This window comes from Malaya genurostris, chromosome 1 (assembly GCF_030247185.1).
Source record: "Malaya genurostris strain Urasoe2022 chromosome 1, Malgen_1.1, whole genome shotgun sequence".
Taxonomy (NCBI): domain Eukaryota; kingdom Metazoa; phylum Arthropoda; class Insecta; order Diptera; family Culicidae; genus Malaya; species Malaya genurostris.
Window position 1 is genome coordinate 26,705,136 of NC_080570.1, and position 20,584 is coordinate 26,725,719.

Sequence of the window (20,584 nt, forward strand, 5' to 3'; positions counted from 1 at the left end):
CAATCAATCAACTATTACGAACGATTATTGATATTCGGAAGTGTGAAAGAAAACAATCAGTTTTATTCATATTCATGTCCTTCACATAACACATGGGCTGACAAGTCCCGGGCCTAACAAAGAGAAGAGTTTTTTTTTGTACAAGATTAACTATATTCATCACCGTAATCTCCATCAAGAGCAACGCAATTATTCCAGCCCCGCTCTATTAAATAAAACTTTTGTAAAACGAATAGGCCGATTTAGCGATAATCTCTTAATTCGTGCGAAATTTCTTACGGACGAGCATTTTTTTCAGGTCTGCGAATAGCCAATAGTCGCTGGAAGCCAAATCTGGAGAAAACGGTGGACGTGGGAACAACTCGAAGTTCAATTCATGTAGTTTTGCCATTGTTTTGATTGACTTGTGACACGGTGCGTTGTCTTGATGAAACAAAAATTTTTTCTTTGCCATATGCGGTCGTTTCTTTGCAATTTCAGCCTTTAAATGCTCCAATAACGCTATATAATGTTCACTGTTAATGGTATTTCCTTTCTCAAGAAAGTCGATAAATATTATACCACGCACATCCCAAAATACCGCTTACCGGGCGCTTTGGACGAGTGATGAATCCATGTTTTATCCATTGTCACATATCGTCACAAAAAATCCGGTTTGTTACGTTTAAACATGGACAAACACTACTCAGAATCATCAACACGTTCTCGTTTTAGGTCAACAGTGAGCAAACGCGGAGCCCATTTTGAACAGAGTGTTCTCATTGTCAAATACTCATGCAATAAAAAGCCAACACGTTCTTTTGATATCTTTACGATGTCAGCTAACTCACGCAACTTCACTGATTATTCAAAACGATTTGGTGGATTTTGTAGTGAATACGACTTACTTTACTATGGGGCTCCATTTCGAAATCTGCCTTGTATAGGAATGGGTAGAACTTAGAAGGTAGAAATCTACCTTGTATAGGAATGGGTAGAACTTAGTTCCGAATATCTCTTGCTGTATTCCACGCAGCAACATATTTTTTTCTCCATATCATCGGAAATATGTTCAGTAATTTATAATTAAATTTTCAGTTGTATCAAATAATCACAAATAACTCAACATTGAAGTTTTCTAAAATGTTTGGTATGAACGAACATTAAGGTGAAATTCAGTACCAAAATAAGACGCGCAATATTTTCTCGCATATAGCGAAAGTGTTGATTCTTGGTTACAGACGACATTCTTTGGCAGCTAACTGATTCCAACTATGTATAAATTTATATGAGAAACCGAGTATTCAGACGAGATCTTTTTAATACGGACTAAAAATTCATGAAATTTTGAAGGAAATATTTTCATTTTTTATATAACCCCTTTTAAAAAGTTTGCCCTCTGGTAAGTGATAAGTTTTTGATCGTGAATATCTTTTGTTTTATTTAACGTATCAGTATATTTTGCCTCCACGTGATCGGAAATATGATCAGCAATTCATGATACAATTTTCAGTAGTATGACAACATCGAAATTATCGTTTTATAAAGAGTTTGTTAAGTAAAGCAGTAAAATTTTTTATGCTTCATCAATTTTAACCTGCGTAGTTGATTCGTTCAGCTCAGACCACAATCCAATTCTAGGGTTCAGCTTTGAGATTCATTTAGGGATTTTCCCGTTTGTGCTTAGAGCACATAACCGTTTTTAAATTTCACTACGTTTCGTCTTTGAACTGCTCTGCACTGACGAGTCAAAGAGGAAACGTAAAGAAATTTCTGAAATTCAGTTTCAGAACTCAAGACCTGATTCTGTTTTTTTTTATTTCCAGAAGCCAGATCTAAAATTCAGTACCCCGTCCAGAATCCAGGACCAGAATTGAGTACCATAATTTTGGAATTATGGAACCGAATTCTGGATTTGAGATCAGGATATTGATTCGAGACCAGAACTTTGGATTTGGAAACTGAATTCTGGAACTGGTTAAGTGGCTAAGACCAGAATTCCGTTCCAAAAATCCCGTCGGGAATTCAGATTTAGCATACAATTCCAGAATTCAGACCGAAATCCAGGAACTGAACTCAGATCCAAAATTAAGTTGTTTTTCATTAATTCAGTTCTAAACTGCTTTCCAGAGTCCAAGCTCAGAGTTCTAGACCAGAATGCAAGTCTAGAATTTGGTTCCAAAGTTCAGTCCTACAATTCTAAAAGTGTAACTGAATTTAGGAACTGGATTCGGAAGATTTTTGAACTAAATTCCGGATCTTCTGAGCTCAATTCTGGATCCGAATTTGAAGTCGAAATCCTGTAACTAAAATTCAGCTGCGGATCAAAACCAAGATCCAGAGTTCAGTGCTAGGATTCAGGTTCAGAATTCAGAGCCGAACAAGAATCCTGGTTCGAAAATTCAGTTTCATAATACAATTCAGAATTCAGTTTCCGAATCTATCATAGAATCAAAATTGAGTTTCATATTTCAGTTCTAGCATTCGGCTCAAAAATAATTCGATTCCTGAATTTAGATTGTTTAACGTCAAAGGAACTGAACGACCTGTTTCATTCGTACTCCCGTCATCCAGTTGTGTCTCTGACATTACCCACCTGCCTTTTTTTAGGTTTTCTGGTGCTACCGCCTCATTTGGACTTCCTCTGCGTTCTGCATCTTCGGTGTCTCTACGACCACGTTTGAAGTCAGCAAAGTAACATTTTATTGTTGTTTCTAAGGGAGCGGAGTGTCCATAACACTTTAACAGATCGGCTGAAAAGTTCGTATCGTTTCTATGAGAGGGCGCCACTAGAATTAAATCCATACCATTTTCAGTTAGTACCAACCTTCAAAAGATACGTGTATAAATTTGACAGCTGTCTGATTATTAGTTTGTGAGATATTGCATTTTGAGTGAAGCTACTTTTGTTATTGTGAAAAAAATGGTAAAAAAGGAATTTCGTGTGTTGATGAAACACTACTTTTTGATGAAAAAAAAGTGCCGCCGATACCAAAAAATGGCTTGATGAGTGTTATCCAGACTCTGCACCGGGCGAAGCAACAATTCGTAAGTGGTTTGCAAAATTTCGTACTGGTCATATGAGCACCGAAGACGATGAACGCAGTGGACGTCCAAAAGAGGCTGTTACCGATGAAAACGTGAAAAAATCCACAAAACGTTTTCAACGACCGTAAAGTGAAGTTGATCGAGATAGCTGACACCCTAAAGATATCAAAGGAACGTGTTGGACATATTATTCACGAATATTTGGATATGAGAAAGCTTTGTGCAAAATGGGTGTCGCGTGAGCTCACAATCGATCAAAAACAACAACGAATTGATGATTCAGAGTAGTGTTTGGAGCTGTTATATCGAAATAAAACCGATTTTTTTCGTCGATATATAACAATGGACGAAACATGGCTCCATCACTTCACTCCGAAGTCCAATCGACAGTCAGCTCGGTGGACTGCACGCGATGAACCGAACTCAAAGCGTGGAAAGACTCAACAATCGGCCGGTGAGGTTATGGCGTCTGTATTTTGGGATTCGCATGGTATAATTTTCATCGACTAACTTGAAAAGGGAAAAACCATCAACAGTGACTATTATATAGCGTTATTAGAGCGTTTGAAGGACGAAATTTCAAAAAAAAAAAACGGCCTCATTTGAAGAAGAAAAAAGTTTTGTTTCATCAAGACAATGCACCGTGTCACAAGTCGATGAAAACCATGCTGAAATTGAACGAATTGGGCTTCGAATTGCTCCCTCATCCACCGTATTCTCCAGATTTGGCCCCCAGTGACTTTTTCCTGTTCTCAGACCTCAAGAGAATGCTCGCTGGTAAAAAATTTAGAAGCAATGAAGAGGTAATCGCTGAAACTGAGGCCTATTTTGAGGCAAAGGACAAATCGTACTACAAAAATGGTATCGAAAAGTTGGAAGATCGCTATAATCGCTGTATCGCCTCTGATGGCAATTATATTGAATAATAAAAACGAATTTTGACAAAAAAAATGTGTGTTTCTATTAAACGATACGAACTTTTCAGCCGAACTGTTACAAGCCATTGCTTTGCTTGAACGGTATTTTGGCCCATCAAGAAGCAGTGTAAAATTAAAACACGAAATTGTTTTTCGATTCATTGTTCTGAAAATATCAAAAGTAGCATCACTTTTTGCACAATAAATTCACAAACTAATGAATAGAATATCATGAAATTTTAACAGCTGTCTTTTATAGGTTAGTGTTAACTGTAAAAAAGGTGACTGCAATAAAACTAGCGCCATGTATGTGTCAGGCCCGGCACTCATTCGTTCTAAAGATAATCGGAACATACTTTCAATGATGCAGAAAAGTTATTCTCATGACTGTTCAATGTTAAAAAATAATGTGTTACAATCATAACTTCGCAATCTGTGATAAGCACCCCAGTTTACATTTAAATTCAAAGTCAAATACCCATTCGTGCTCTGATCTGATTATGTCTGCGCACCTAAACATTGCCAAGTTATATTTTGCTACGAGACTGTGGCTGTGCTTCGCATCCTACAAATTGAAACACCTCGAACACATGTTTTCCACCACCACGTTGCGAACCACGTTCTGCTTAAAGCTTCAGGTAACTTCGTCTCGGCGCCCGTTTTCCAGTTCCCGCCGCCGCCATCCCTGCGCTAGTCGCATGTTCCGCGAAAACACGGTTCGCTTCCAATCTGCTTTTACTGCCTTTTCGATTCCGGCAAGCCTCCGAATCTACCGACAAAGTTTCACAGCAAACGTGTCTCGGCAGTGCTCGTAAAAGATTTCATTGGACTTTTTTCTTTCTGCTCTCTCTCAAACGAACAACGGCCAAGTTGGAAAGTTTACCTTAGTTTTTGTCCAATGCTTTCCGGCGTGCGCCGTTCAACGGAAATATAGTAGTATTACAGATAGGACCCAGGGAGTAGGATGGCAAGAATGGCGAATTGATAAAAGGTTATTGATTTTTGAGAGCCAAAAATGACGGCCATTAATTAATCATTACTGTCCAACATCTGTTTCCTATTTATGCGAAACATTTTCCTGTATCACAAAATTCACTTTAGCTCTCGCTATGGAAGTTCTGACTGTAACTTAAACATTAGATATTATGGGACGTCTCTCGCAAGCAAAGTCCTGGTACTACATTCTGCTGCAGAACTTGATCTTCTGGTTCAGTAAATTTTGTAATCGATTTGAGCTTACGGAACAGACTGCACGCCCAGAGCAATGAATGTACGGATAGTGGGAGTTTTGTCTCCCCGTTTGGGACAGAAGCATACCGCCTTCTTATCCGCTGCATTTCCCCCCGCAGGGAAACCGTTTCCAATTTGAACTGCTATTTTAGAACCCATTTTTTCTTAGAAGAAAGATACACAACGAGTTACAAAGAAATCTGAAAAACTTACTCCTCTCGATTAAAAATGCAAAAACATAAATTTGATTCAATAAGCAGACGGGGAAATTTGATCGTCATATGCCCCTGGAAATCATGCTTTTTTTTGCTTCTACTATTGAAACTGTTACTGCATCACAACGAAAAGCAGTTCGATTGTGACTCGACAACTGTTTCGCATTGTGTTTTACTTCACGATCCGATTGAATCCTAGAAAAATTCGAAACTGTGAATTGACACGTCGAAGAGAGCCACGGCACGGCAACATTCGAAGTGACGATCGCCTGAAAACAACATTTTGTCACGGATGCTTTCATCCGGGACGATTATGATGATGCTGGAACTATACATAGATAAGTCGATTCCTTGCCGGGTCCCAGTCGATTGTTTGCAATTACGGACAGCTGAATGCAGTTCCGGACGTATGCCGTTCAAGAGACGGAAGCGAGTGCTTATTTTGTAGAACGGTTCACTTCAATGAACAATTGTGTTGTTTCTGCTTCTTACGATACTGGATTGCGAAGCATAAGAAAACACTTTTTTTTCTAGGTTGCCATAAGTAGTTATCTTCTCAGACTTTCCGACTTTGTTTGACTTTGTTATGGGTAAACTTGGGTGTGAGACTTCCGATGAAAACGGCTCGCATGAAGGAAATAGAATTTCAGGTTATCCCAAGCGGTTTGAATTATCAGTAGTTCTTGAGATTCAAAAAACGTCAGATTCTAGCAGTCACAACTGGCAATAAAAAAATAAAAACCTGTTTTAATGCACCTAGTGGTGTAATGATGCCTTTCTCATTTTCATTTTCTCCTGTATAGTACAGCAGAAATTCCCCGAAATACTACAATTTTTAAAAAGTTTAGAAAATACTTTAGAAGATTTCTGTTGCATATGACCCAACAATTTATTTACAATTCTCTATGAATATTTGAATTTTGGAAAAAAAAGGTAGCTCATGAAAAAAAAATTCTTGAAACTGACATTTTTACACTTAGCACTCTACCTCCGGAAGCAGGGGTTTAAGCCGAATGCAAATTGGAAATTCTTATGGTATCTCAGGGCCTTTCATTTAAATCTAAGATTGTCAAAATTGTTTTAGTCATTTTTGAGAAAAGTGAATGATATTATTTTCACATATTTGATGCATGTCACCCCGTAATTCCGTAACCAGAAATCGGATTTAAATGAAGGTCCGCAACTTTGTATGGGTAAGTAAGGACCTTCATTTGAATATGAATTTGTGAAAATCGGTTCAGCCATCTCCGTGAAAAATGAGTGACATTATTTTCACATTTTTAACGCATTATTTTCACATTTTTGGTGCATATCACCCTGTAATGCCGGAAGCGGAAGTCGGTTCCAAACGATATTCAGAAACTTTGTATGGAACTATGAGAACTTTCATCTTAGCTTGCGAAAATCGGTTCAGCCATCTCCGCGAAAAGTGAGTGACATTATTTTCACATTTTTAATGCATAACACTCTGTAATTCCGGAACCGGAAGTTGGATCAAAACGAAATTCTGGAACTTTGTATGAGCTCATAATACCTTTTAATTTAACATAAGTTTGTGAAAATCGGTTTAGCCATCTCCAAGAAGAAAGTGAGTGACGAATCTTTTCACATTTTTAATGCATAATTTCCACATTTTTGCTGTAATTCCGGAACCGGAAGTTGGATCCAAATGAAATTGTGGAATTTTGTACGAGATCATAAGACCGGTAATTTGAATCTAAGTTTGTGAAAATCTATTTAGCTATCTCCGAGAAAAGTGAGTGACAGTTTCCACATTTTTTATGCATAATTTCCATATTTTTGGTGCATATAACCCTGTAATTCCGTAATCGGAAGTCAGATCCAAATGAAATTCAGGAACTTTGTATGGGGGCCATAAGACCTTTCATTTGAATCTAAGTTTGTGAAAATCGGTTGAGCCATCTCCAAGAAAAGCGAGTGACAATATTTGTCTGTGTGTGTATGTGTGATAAACAGATATTTGCTCAGTTCGTCGAGCTGAGTCGAGTGGTATATGACATCGGTTCAAAAGTCGATCTTTGCAGTGATTTCTATATGAGCAAGGCAATAAATAAACAAATAAATTAATTAATAAAAATAAATAAATGAATAAATAAATGAATAAATAAATAAATAAATAAATAAATAAATCAATAAATAAATAAATAAATGAATAAATAAATAAATAAATAAATAAATAAATAAATAAATAAATAAATAAATAAATAAATAAATAAATAAATAAATAAATAAATATATAAATAAATAAATAATAGCTATGTTTTTTCTGAGTTTTAGAGTTTTAGAGTTTTCGAGTTTTAGAGTTTTGAAGTTTTAGAGTTTTACAGTTTTACAGTTTTAGAGTTTTAGAGTTGTAGAGTTGTAGAGTTGTAGAGTTGTAGAGTTGTAGAGTTGTAGAGTTGTAGAGTTGTAGAGTTTTAGAGTCTTCGAGTCTTCGAGTCTTCGAGTCTTCGAGTCTTCGAGTCTTCGAGTCCTCGAGTCTTCGAGTCTTCGAGTCTTCGAGTCTTCGAGTCTTCGAGTCTTCGAGTCTTCGAGTCTTCGAGTCCTCGAGTCTTCGAGTCTTCGAGTCTTCGAGTCTTCGAGTCTTCGAGTCTTCGAGTCTTCGAGTCTTCGAGTCTTCGAGTCTTCGAGTCTTCTAGTCTTCGAGTCTTCGAATCTTCGAGTCTTCGAATCTTAGAGTCTTCGAATCTTAGAGTCTTCGAGTCTTCGAATCTTAGAGTCTTCGAGTCTTCGAGTCTTCGAGTCTTCGAGTCTTCGAGTCTTCGAGTCTTCGAGTCTTCGAGTCTTCGAGTCTTCGAGTCTTCGAGTCTTCGAGTCTTCGAGTTTTCGAGTCTTCGAGTCTCCGAGTCTTCGAGTCTTCGAGTCTTCGAGTCTTTGAGTCCTCGAGTCTTCGAGTCTTCGAGTCTTCGAGTCTTCGAGTCTTCGAGTCTTCGAGTCTTCGAGTCTTCGAGTCTTCGAGTCTTCGAGTCTTCGAGTCTTCGAGTCTTCGAGTCTTCGAGTCTTCGAGTCTTCGAGTCTTTGAGTCCTCGAGTCTTCGAGTCTTCGAGTCTTCGAGTCTTCTAGTCTTCGAGTCTTCGAGTCTTCGAGTCTTCGAGTCTTCGAGTCTTCGAATCTTCGAGTCTTCGAGTCTTCGAGTCTTCGAGTCTTCGAGTCTTCTAGTCTTCCAGTCTTCCAGTCTTCGAGTCTTCGAGTCTTCGAATCTTCGAGTCTTCGAGTCTTCGAGTCTTCGAGTCTTCGAGTCTTCGAGTCTTCGAGTCTTCGAGTCTTCGAGTCTTCGAGTCTTCGAGTCTTCGAGTCTTCGAGTCTTCGAGTCTTCGAGTCTTCGAGTCTTCGAGTCTTCGAGTCTTCGAGTCTTCGAGTCTTCGAGTCTTCGAGTCTTCTAGTCTTCGAGTCTTCGAATCTTCGAGTCTTCGAATCTTAGAGTCTTCGAGTCTTCGAATCTTAGAGTCTTCGAGTCTTCGAGTCTTCGAGTCTTCGAGTCTTCGAGTCTTCGAGTCTTCGAGTCTTCGAGTTTTCGAGTCTTCGAGTCTCCGAGTCTTCGAGTCTTCGAGTCTTCGAGTCTTCGAGTCTTCGAGTCTTCGAGTCTTTGAGTCCTCGAGTCTTCGAGTCTTCGAGTCTTCGAGTCTTCGAGTCTTCGAGTCTTCGAGTCTTCGAGTCTTCGAGTCTTCGAGTCTTCGAGTCTTCGAGTCTTCGAGTCTTCGAGTCTTCGAGTCTTCGAATCTTCGAGTCTTCGAGTCTTCGAGTCTTCGAATCTTCCAGTCTTCGAGTCTTCGAATCTTCGAATCTTCGAATCTTCGAATCTTCGAGTCTTCGAGTCTTCGAGTCTTCCAGTCTTCGAGTCTTCGAGTTTGAGTCTTGAAATTTTGGAGTCGTCAAGTCTTCGGGTCTTCAATTTTTAGAGTTTTCGAGTCTTCGAGTCTTCGAGTCTTCGAGTCTTCGAGTCTTCGAGTCTTCGAGTCTTCGAGTCTTCGAGTCTTCGAGTCTTCGAGTCTTCGAGTCTTCGAGTCTTCGAGTCTTCGAGTCTTCGAGTCTTCGAGTCTTCGAGTCTTCGAGTCTTCGAGTCTTCGAGTCTTCGAGTCTTCGAGTCTTCGAGTCTTCGAGTCTTCGAGTCTTCGAGTCTTCGAGTCTTCGAGTCTTCGAGTCTTCGAATCTTCCAGTCTTCGAGTCTTCGAATCTTCGAATCTTCGAATCTTCGAATCTTCGAATCTTCGAATCTTCGAATCTTCGAATCTTCGAATCTTCGAGTCTTCGAGTCTTCGAATCTTCCAGTCTTCGAGTCTTCAAATCTTCGAATCTTCGAATCTTCGAATCTTCGAATCTTCGAGTCTTCGAGTCTTCGAGTCTTCGAATCTTCGATTCTTCAAGTCTTCAAGTCTTCGAGTCGAGTTTTCGAGTCTTTGAGTCTTCGAGTCTTCGAGTCTTCGAGTCTTCGAGTCTTCGAGTCTTCGAGTCTTCGAGTCTTCGAGTCTTCGAGTCTTCGAGTCTTCGAGTCTTCGAGTCTTCGAGTCTTCGAGTCTTCGAGTTTTCGAGTCTTCGAGTCTCCGAGTCTTCGAGTCTTCGAGTCTTCGAGTCTTCGAGTCTTTGAGTCCTCGAGTCTTCGAGTCTTCGAGTCTTCGAGTCTTCGAGTCTTCGAGTCTTCGAGTCTTCGAGTCTTCGAGTCTTCGAGTCTTCGAGTCTTCGAGTCTTCGAATCTTCGAGTCTTCGAGTCTTCGAATCTTCCAGTCTTCGAGTCTTCGAATCTTCGAATCTTCGAATCTTCGAGTCTTCGACTCTTCGAGTCTTCGAGTCTTCGAGTCTTCGAGTCTTCGAGTCTTCGAGTCTTCCAGTCTTCGAGTCTTCGAGTTTGAGTCTTGAAGTCTTCGGGTCTTCAGTTTTTAGAGTTTTCGAGTCTTCGAGTCTTCGAGTCTTCGAGTCTTCGAGTCTTCGAGTCTTCGAGTCTTCGAGTCTTCGAGTCTTCGAGTCTTCGAGTCTTCGAGTCTTCGAATCTTCCAGTCTTCGAGTCTTCGAATCTTCGAATCTTCGAATCTTCGAATCTTCGAATCTTCGAATCTTCGAGTCTTCGAGTCTTCGAGTCTTCGAGTCTTCGAGTCTTCGAATCTTCCAGTCTTCGAGTCTTCGAATCTTCGAATCTTCGAATCTTCGAATCTTCGAATCTTCGAATCTTCGAATCTTCGAGTCTTCGAGTCTTCAAGTCTTCGAGTCTTCGAATCTTCGATTCTTCAAGTCTTCAAGTTATCGAGTCTTCGAGTTTTCGAGTCTTCGAGTCTTCGAGTCTTCGAGTCTTCGAGTCTTCGAGTCTTCGAGTCTTCGAGTCTTCGAGTCTTCGAGTCTTCGAGTCTTCGAGTCTTCAAGTCTTCGAGTCTTCGAGTCTTCGAGTCTTCGAGTCTTCGAGTCTTCGAGTCTTCGAGTCTTCGAGTCTTCCAGTCTTCGAGTCTTCGAGTCTTCGAGTCTTCGAGTCTTCGAGTCTTCGAATCTTCCAGTCTTCGAGTCTTCGAATCTTCGAATCTTCGAATCTTCGAATCCTCGAATCTTCGAATCTTCGAATCTTCGAGTCCTCGAGTCTTCGAGTCTTCGAGTCTTCGAGTCTTCGAGTCTTCGAGTCTTCGAGTCTTCGAGTCTTCGAGTCTTCGAGTCTTCGAGTCTTCGAGTCTTCGAGTCTTCGGGTCTTCGAGTCTTCGAGTCTTCGAGTCTTCGAGTCTTCGAGTCTTCGAGTCTTCGAGTCTTCGAGTATTCGAGTCTTCGAGTCTTCGAGTCTTCGAGTCTTCGAGTCGTCGAGTCTTCGAGTCTTCGAGTCTTCGAGTCTTCGAGTCTTCGAGTCTTCGAGTCTTCGAGTCTTCGAGTCTTCGAGTCTTCGAGTCTTCGAGTCGTCGAGTCTTCGAGTCTTCGAATCTTAGAGTCTTCGAGTTTGAGTTTTGAAATCTTGGAGTCGTCAAGTCCTCGGGTCTTCAATTTTTAGAGTCTTCGAGTCTTCGAGTCAAAATGGAATCAGTACAAATTGGCTCAAGTTAGTTTATGTGACGATCAACGGTGATAATGTTGTAACAATATCATTCTCAGAAAATCAATCGATTTTCGTCATGATGTTAGATGATGATTATGTAAACGATAATCACCGACAATTATTATCATTAAAGAAACACTGCACTGAACATATTATCGCTTCAAATATGTATCTTTCATACTTCAACAATTTAAAAGAATATCGATTGTCTTACCGCAACCTCGTTCATATTCTGGAAGACAATTTTTCTAGGTTTTTTGTAATGTACCCAGAAATAAATGTAAATAGATGAAAATGGAAACAAAGAGTAGAATCAATGGAATAATTGGCGATGAAGACATGGATAGACAAAGATGCTTCGACCCTCAACCACTAAAAGTTCCTCGAGTAAAATGAAAATATTCATGTAATGCTTCCATACGTCAAGAATCGGCTTCGAAGGCTGTCTGTGGTAGCAGACAAATCAAGTTCCACGATCAAATTTCACAATAGGAATGTGAGCTAGACCTTGCTTACGTGCTATGGAATGAGTTCACAAGACTAAAACAAAACAATGAGTTCATGTTTATTAAACAACGAATACGTGGGATGCTCAACCAATTGATGAGCAATGTCGAATTAATTGGATAAATTAGGCTGATCCATTACTCGATGAAGTTAATTCTAATTCAATTCCATATTTTACCGTACGTGAAGCTTAATGTTTCTATCTCGGAAAAAGTCCTTACTAAACGGAATGACTTCGGGCGTGATTCTGTTATTCCTTGAAAGCGTGAAGTTGAAAAAAAAACATCACCACCCCGATTCAAATCAATTCTCCATTAAAGCTCTATTATCATCTACGTCCGGTGGTTTCCGAGCAGTAGTGGCGATGACCGGTCGAACCCCGAACCCCGAGCTTCTATTCCCTTCCTTTGTGATCCAATATCAATTACCTCACGATAAAAGTAATAATCATTAGAAAGATAAAATCAGGATCAAATCAAGGATTTCCGTGCTGTAGAAACTCGAACGACGAGGAGCCTTTTGCCTTGTAGCTACAATGAAAATGCGTAGGCCATTGAAATTCATTGCACGTTTGGACTAAGGCAACCCTGGTGAAAGTGAAAGGTTTTCTCTTCCGAAAAGGGAAAGCCCGTCCTAATCGCTTCCAACCGGCATCAGCTACTTGTTGCGGTGTATTCGCGTAAATTGGATTTGCAACGTTGCAAAAATTATGCCAAAAATGATTTTGATCGAATTTGAATGTACGGAAAGTAAATCTTTGTCGAAGCGCAGGATTCAATTTTCTGTTCCTAGAGTACACATTATTCAAATATTCTAAATGGTCTTCGCTCCAAACCGGAGATACCAACCATGATTACTATTTATACTTATACATAAATGTTTCATCACGGTACCATCCGATTGATGCTTATAAATATTAATAGCCGAGGCGAATAATCCCTCCGCGTTTTATCCGTCCAACACCGAGCTGACGACGCCCGCTGGGTTCATCTTCCCGGGTGCTGATGGCGGCCGGTCTGTCGCTCGGTCGGTTTGAGCTGTTCCCGTTGTGCTCATGTTCTTCCTTTTGCTTCTTCTTTTTCTTCTGTGCCTCCGCAGGTGGTGTCGGCAACAACAATATGTAACCTGACGGCGGTGGCGAATCAAACCGACGGAACAGGCGATGGAGGCGGAGCTGGTGGTGGCGGTGGAGGCCGTGGAAGCGGACCCGACGATCCTGGCGATGATGATGGCGACGTTGATGCGTTATCTCCCCTATCGATGTCGTTCCTCGGTGAGTATTTTGCTAATCACCTGGGAATTGAATTTCCGGCTGAGGGCCCCTCGAGGGATGACCCAAGTGCACGGCGGGAAATAATTGATACTGTGCTTTGTCGGTGCTCGGTGTAATTAAACTCGACAGTGCGAGTCGATCCGCTCTTTAAATCCCAAAGGCCATTGTAATGATAGACATGTAACAGGTCGATTCCTATTGGCAATTTGTTTTGATTTGAACACGGTAATAAAGTTGATTGCGCTATATTTAGATTATTCAATTAATGTCCTTCAGGGCTTGCAAATTGAAGCAACGAATATGAACGAAAGGATTTCACCATCTGTGCTATTCACACACATTCGTATGTCAGGTAGAATTCACAGCGCAACCCTAGCCAGGAGAGCTGCTTCGTTCGTTCTTTAGTTCATGAATATGCCCGCTTGCTGAGACCTATGCTTCATGAGGTTAGCATTTGATGAATGGTTCTAATATTGTAGATGCCTATGAGGAAACTAGTTTCATAACTTTTAGTTCCGATGAATATTAACTTAAAGAACATTGCTTTTAGTGTTTCTCGGATATATACACAGTGTAAACTGCCAAGAAACAAATTGATCGTTTTGAAAATGGGCTCAAATGCAAAACTTCTGCTATAAAATGTTTAAAGTATGTTTGAAATGTGATCAAATTTGGTCTTGGAATGCGAACATTATGTTAAAAATGATTTTTGTAAACCTACTTTTTAAAAATAAACCGTAAACACTGCCTATATGACTTTGCTTCGCGTCTTGTAGCACACCGTGAGGCAAGGTCTTCTTTCTCGTACAATACTAACGAGAGCGAACCCTTCATTTCATTACATTGTCATGGATTGCTTAGTTCATGTGTTAACTGAGACTGAGAGCACAGACAGTTTACTTGGCAAGGGGAATTGGTCTGCTCAGTAGCATATACTCTCACGCATCCAGTTTCTCTCTAATATAGGTCTCTCATTCAGCTATGTCAAGCAAAGTATTCACAGCAGATATTTTTTGTTGCTTCGTTCGTTTGAGGATTCACAATACAAGCCCTGATGTCCTTTCACTGAATCTGGCATCCATTAAACCTACAGAAATCATTACAAGGGGCTTGGGCAGTTCGCAACGTTTTGCAATATTTTAACACGAAATCCATCCTCGTCTTATTTCAGGTGTTTTCCTGTCGATTGTGATATTTCTCTCTGTAGCCGGTAATATTCTAGTATGCATAGCAATCTACACCGAGCGAAGTCTGCGGCGGATCGGGAACCTATTTCTAGCGTCACTGGCCATTGCCGACCTATTCGTGGCGTCCCTGGTGATGACGTTTGCCGGAGTTAACGATTTATTGGGTAAGTGCGATGTCAAGTTAACTGTTCTCTGTGTTTAACGACTTTACCCTGTAAAGTATTTTTTTTTATACGGAACCGCAAAACAACCTAATTTCAAGTACATTCCACTCAATTTGGGGGTTCCGTTCAATAACCTAATTTTAGGAGAAGTGGCTCAAGCGTATTGAACGAAATTCTCGCTGTCGTGTGGTTTCGCTCTTTGTATTTTACCAACAATTGAAGGAGCGAATAAAAAAAAGATTCAAAAGAACTCAAAATTAAGTAAAAATAAGTCAAATAATAGGTAGTTTTTATGTTCCGTGTATGCTTTATAAATGGCACGTCCCTCTAAGAAAAAAACGTCTTATACGTTGGACCATTGACCATTGATCCGAAGAATGTCAAATACATTAGAGATTAGATGTCGTTTATTTTACCCCGGTTGTAACTATTTAATCGATCACCGGGAATATCCAATAAATCGTCCAACGGGAGGCCAATTCAGGACTTTCGTTTGCCGGTTTCGATACGGACCATTGAACCGCGCGTTAAATTTTTTTTTGTTCCGAAAACTCCGCATACAGAAGTCCATTGTTGAGGCATTTTCAATATGAATTGCACCCATAATTTTATTGTTGGGTAATTAATAATATAATAGACAGAGAAATAAATAGTAAAATATAGAAAATAAGAAACAGAAAGTTAAAACAAAACCATTCGTGAACAATTTTGATGAATCTATATATATAAAAATGGATGTAAGTTTGTATGTTTGTAACGCCATAACTTCGGAACTACTGAACGGCTTGCCACCAGACTTGGCACAGGTACTTCTTGCATTTCAGAGATGGTTTACGGAGTATTTTTTATAGGGGAGGGAGCGTAGCAAGAGTCGTTAACAGGAGGGGGTTATGAAAAAAATCTTATAACTTGACGAGAATCGATACGTTTTGAAGACCATAGAAACATTTTGCATACCTTAGAAATGACTATATGGGGATTGGATGTAGCAAGTGCCTTTAAAAAGGGGGGGTGTAATGTTTGAAACGTCACAATTCCGAAAATACTGAAAAGATTGTCACCAAACTTGGCACAGATACTTTATGCTTTTCTGAGATAGTCCTAAGGGTGTTTTAATTGGGGAGGGAGCGTAGTAAGCGTCCTTAACAGAGAGGAAGTCATGAAAAAAATAGTCTAATTTGACGAGAATCGATACTTTTTCAAGACCATAGAAACATTTTGCATATTTTAGATATGATTATAGGGGGGGGGGTGGATGTAGCAGGAGCCTTCAAAAAGGGGGGTGTAATGTTTGTAATGGCATAACTCCGGAACTACTGGCCGGATTGCTATCAAACTTGGCACATGTACCTCTTGCTCTTCAAAAGGATATTTTTATAGGGAAAGGAGTGTAGCAAGTGTAATTTAATTATTTAATTTGACAAGAATCGATACTTTTTTAAGAACATAGAAACATTTTCCATACCTTAGATAGGACTATACCCCATATAGTCATCCCCCAGGCGGATGTAGCAAGTGCCTTCAAAAAGAGGGGTGTAAAGTTTGTAACAGCATAACTTTGACACTACTGAACGGATTGCTATCAAACTTGGCACATATACCACAGACTAACAGACAGGACACTCAAATTAGATTCTTCAATCATTTTAACGGTCATTTCGAATATTCCTTTATTTGGGACAGTACTCACATGTGTCATGATGGCGCCACGTTACCCTATCAAAAACATCCTGTCTGTCATCTAGACTGTGTTTATTTTTTTCATTTACCAACAGAGTTGCCATTCATACAGAATTACCTATAATGTATTGATTTGTATACGTCCATGCGAATTTCATGCAGGATACAGATTTAATACATATTGCCAAAACTATATACATAATTGTGTCTACTTCTCATCCTCCAACGCAAGACAAAATCGAACCCGTTTTGTTACAATATTTACTTGCTTCTGGTCTGCCGCCACTTAATTTCGGGTGATAACTACCAACACAATAAAAAATAGTCTAGATGAACAACGTTGAGTCAAATAAATGGTTACCTTCCAACATCGCGAAAAAGTTAAATATATTATCAACGTAATCCAATAATTTATTGTGATGATTCATTTTCAAATATTTTGATGAAATCAGGCATCCCTGCAAGCAGCTGATCGGTGTTGACAAACGAGGGGAAACCAACTAGTAAAAAAACTTTTACATAACACAAGGGGTGTACAAATAGTAAATAGTTCGCGCAGTACAATATAGGTGGAGCTAGTGCATAACGAAAAAAAATTTTTATAAGAATTTACTCATACTGTCATGTCTGTTAGTCTGTGCATATACTTCTTGCTATTCAGAGATGATCATAAAGTTTTTTATTTGAGGGGGGGGGGGGGGGGGGTGGTAGAGTGTAGCAAGTATTTTTAACAGAGGTGGTCATGAAAAAATTATATAATTTGACGAGAATCGATACTTTTTTAAGACCATAGATGCTTTTTGCACAACTTAGATATGATTATAAGGATATTCGTGTAGGGTGGATGTAGTGAGTGCCTCTAAAAAGTGGGTGTAATAATTGTAATGGCATAACTAGGGAACTACTGAACGGATTGCTATCAAACTTGGCACAAATACTTCTTGCTCTTCAGAGATGATCATTTCTAGGGGTTTATAGCAAGTGCTCTTAACATGGGGGGAATTCGAAGGATCAAATTTTTCTCGACGAGCTTAGATGTTCTTTAGGTGGTGATCAAAAGGGTGGAGTTTGAAGCTAGTTTCTCTAGAAAGGGGTGCTTATTGAAAAATTGATCTTATCTTGAATCTATTTGGACTAGAAGGAGGAAGTTTTGAAAATCAATTTTTGTCCGAAATTTTGTAAAACAAGAGAGGGCAAGATTTTCAAAGTCGTGCTAGATAGTATTACTATTGTTAATTCGAATGCAACGCAATTTTTTTTTAATAATTTCAAAAAATCTGGTTATATTTCGACTGGAAATTCAAAGAACTAAGGAAATATTTATCTTTATCTGCCTTTGAACGCGAGTGTATGTAATTTTCATAACATAACTACGAAACAAGCAAACGAATCGCCACCAAGTATGGCACATATATCAAAGGTGGAAATCGATACTTTTGGAAGAGCACAGATACTTTCTACACTACTCAGAGGGTAATCATGGAGGAGAGCTGTAGTAAGTTTACTAATAAAAGGAGAGTTCAATGTGAAATTTATTCGACGAGAAACGATGCTTCTTTACACATACAGATAATACTTTTACATCAAAGAAGATTATCAGTTATTTTAAGGAAGAGGGAGACTAGCAAGTGCCCCAAACATGGAAAATGTAAGCTAAAATTGATCGAAACTGACTCGATATGACGAGAATACCGTGAAAATTATGATTATTGTGAGATCTGAGACGGGACACTGGCCGTAAGGAATCGGAGTATTGTTCAATCGGATTGCCGTCTAAGTTGTGCTTCATTACAATCTGAGTATTTCACTGGGCAGGGCAATTTCGAGACCATTTTTGGCGGCATTACCATCCCGAAACATTTCCGAGCAACGCCGGGTAATTCAGCTAGTCTAACTATAAAGACAAAATTTGTGACAGACCCGTTGTGTTAAAGCCGGCATAATCATCAAGCTCAGTAAGTAAGGGGGCATGCAGCAACCCCAAATTAAATTCAATATTAGTAAGGTATAGAAGCATTTTTCAGAAGGCAACAAAATTCATCTCAAGTTGTTTTAGGCGTGCTATTGATCTTGTTGTAACGGCTAAAAAGGTAAAACTTTATGATGGAAACGTCAAATCCACCGGGCAACACTTACTGTTGCCAAGACTAAATACATAAGTAACAACCTAAGTAAGTATCTGCTTATTGCAAGATAGAGGCTTCAAGGAGCAGTACAGGGTTGCGCAAAGAAACCTGATACATTTTGTTCTCCAGTTGTACTGAAACAAAACAAGGGAGGGAAAAACCGAACACGACATCGGAAAGTAAAAGAATGAAAATTTATTCTCGTGTAGTAGTAATTTTTCAGTAATTCGGCAATAATTGACAGTTAACAAATTTAGGATTGCCGAGATTCTCAATAATTACACACTTTGCCGAGGTGATTGCCAGAAATTCGGCTGTGCCTATATCGAAATTTTTGCCGAGATTCAGCAAAAAAAAATTAAGTTTGTACGGAACGAGAAACCGAGGACCGATACAAGATATTCGCAAAGCGAAATCTAACCATAATATATTACTAGAAAGCAAGTTTTGCAAGAAGCATTACCTTGACGTCTACTCATCTTTTTTATGTTGAGTCATTAGGAAGCGTTAGCAGTTGAACATAAACTGCCAATGCACCGATGAGTCGAAGACGAAACGTAAAAATAATAAAAACGTTTATGTGCCCTAGCACAAAATTTGACTAACCCCTAAATGACCAAACCTGCATCGGCCAGAAATAGTCGAAAACACGTTTTCGTTCGGCTCGTCAGAAAGTGTTCTATAAATAGCAGAAACTTTACGTCTGCTTAGCGGTTCAAATTGAATTGCCGAGTTTAGCACTAAGCAGTTCAATATTTGAACTGCTCTGCAACGGATGAGTCAATGACGAAACGTAAAAATAATAAAAACGGTTATGTACCCTAGCACAAAATTTGGCTAAAATTTAGAGTTTTTAGACGAATTAAGAAAGTATTACGCTGTTTTCTGCATCGTCGCTCGTTTTCATTTTAACCCAAAATTTGTATAGGTCAGTCCAGTCGTTTCTATGTCAAAGCAGAAACTTATAATTTGGAAAAGTCAACCATCATTTTTAGGATAAAAAGTTTCTTGAACTTTCTGAAAAATAAATGGTTTTGCCAACTATTTGTAGTTGAGTTTGGAGTAACATAATCCCGAAGGACCATAGGACTACAACTGTTCAATATTGATGAAACATTGAGAAATCGAAAGGACAGGTAAAAATGTTTTTGAATAGTGGAAAAAGGCTTTCAAAACAGTGGCTGGACGCACTGTGCAAAACTTAATAGGAGGAATCCAACACAGATATAACAACCCCAGTATCGAATGTAACTTGTTGAAATTATAAGATGTTCTACAATTGCTTTTTTAAGTTAGATATGTATGTTAAGTGTTATTTAAGTTAGATATGTATGTTAAGAAAGATTTGTCAAAATCACGACACATATTAATATCAATTGTTCGATTATCGCTGTTAAGTTTCACAATACTACCGCGAAAATCATTGTAGAACAAAATTGGGAAACATCTTAAGCAATTGTGTAACAAATCACCCACTTGTTTCTTGTTGCACTAGCAGTTATAGAAGTTCTTCAAAAAGGTTCACATCACCAGGTCAAAAGGTGACCAGTAACTGTATAAATTGTGCAACTTATCCAAAACCATATGTTTTAGTTGCAGTATGATATGAAAAACGGTTTTTTTTTCCTCAAATTATCTTTTTCTATTGACCACACTTAATAATCCGTAACTGCGGAACCAGAAGTCGAATCCTGAATAAAATTTAATAGCAGCCTATGGGCCTTTCATTTGTTTCTAAGTTTGTGTAAATCGGTTCAGTTATCTCTAAGAACTCGATGTTATCAATCAAGTTTGAAAGATTCGTGCACTTTTTTGGAAGTCTCTTGAGTTCAGTATGACATTCACTTTACCGTGCTACTTGATTTGTCGTACAAAAATTTTACGATGTTTTACATCAAAATGAGAAAACTTATCTTATCAATATTTACCAATGATTCCACTTCCAGTGATGTTCTCATCCGGTTGAAATTGAAGGATAGTTCCCCGGAATCGGGCTATTATTTTTCCCCGCCTGACAAATAGTTGATTACTCTATCTATACAAATTGAGGCCACTTCCATCAAGCTTATCCGCAAGTAATCAATGTCACTAAAACGCATCACAGCCATTTAAGCCCCAATTTGCCTGCTCGCCGTCTTAGCGACGTTTATAAAGTGATTCAATTACGGTGAGCTGTCCTTCGTCGAACGGTGTCCGTCGAGCTTTACCCGTGAACTAAATATCACCTTTTTCGATT

General features: G+C 39.1%; 1 protein-coding gene across 2 annotated transcripts in view; it reads left to right on the forward strand.

The window, feature by feature from the left end:
- The window catches only part of LOC131435531 (dopamine receptor 1-like), a 355,699-nt gene that overhangs the window by 259,359 nt on the left and 75,756 nt on the right, over positions 1–20,584 (forward strand). For both annotated transcript variants that reach the window (XM_058603528.1, XM_058603538.1), the window contains exons 2-3: positions 13,017–13,191; positions 14,363–14,542. In XM_058603528.1, coding sequence (XP_058459511.1) covers positions 13,017–13,191; positions 14,363–14,542 — 355 coding nt within the window. The remainder of the gene's footprint in view (positions 1–13,016; positions 13,192–14,362; positions 14,543–20,584) is intronic.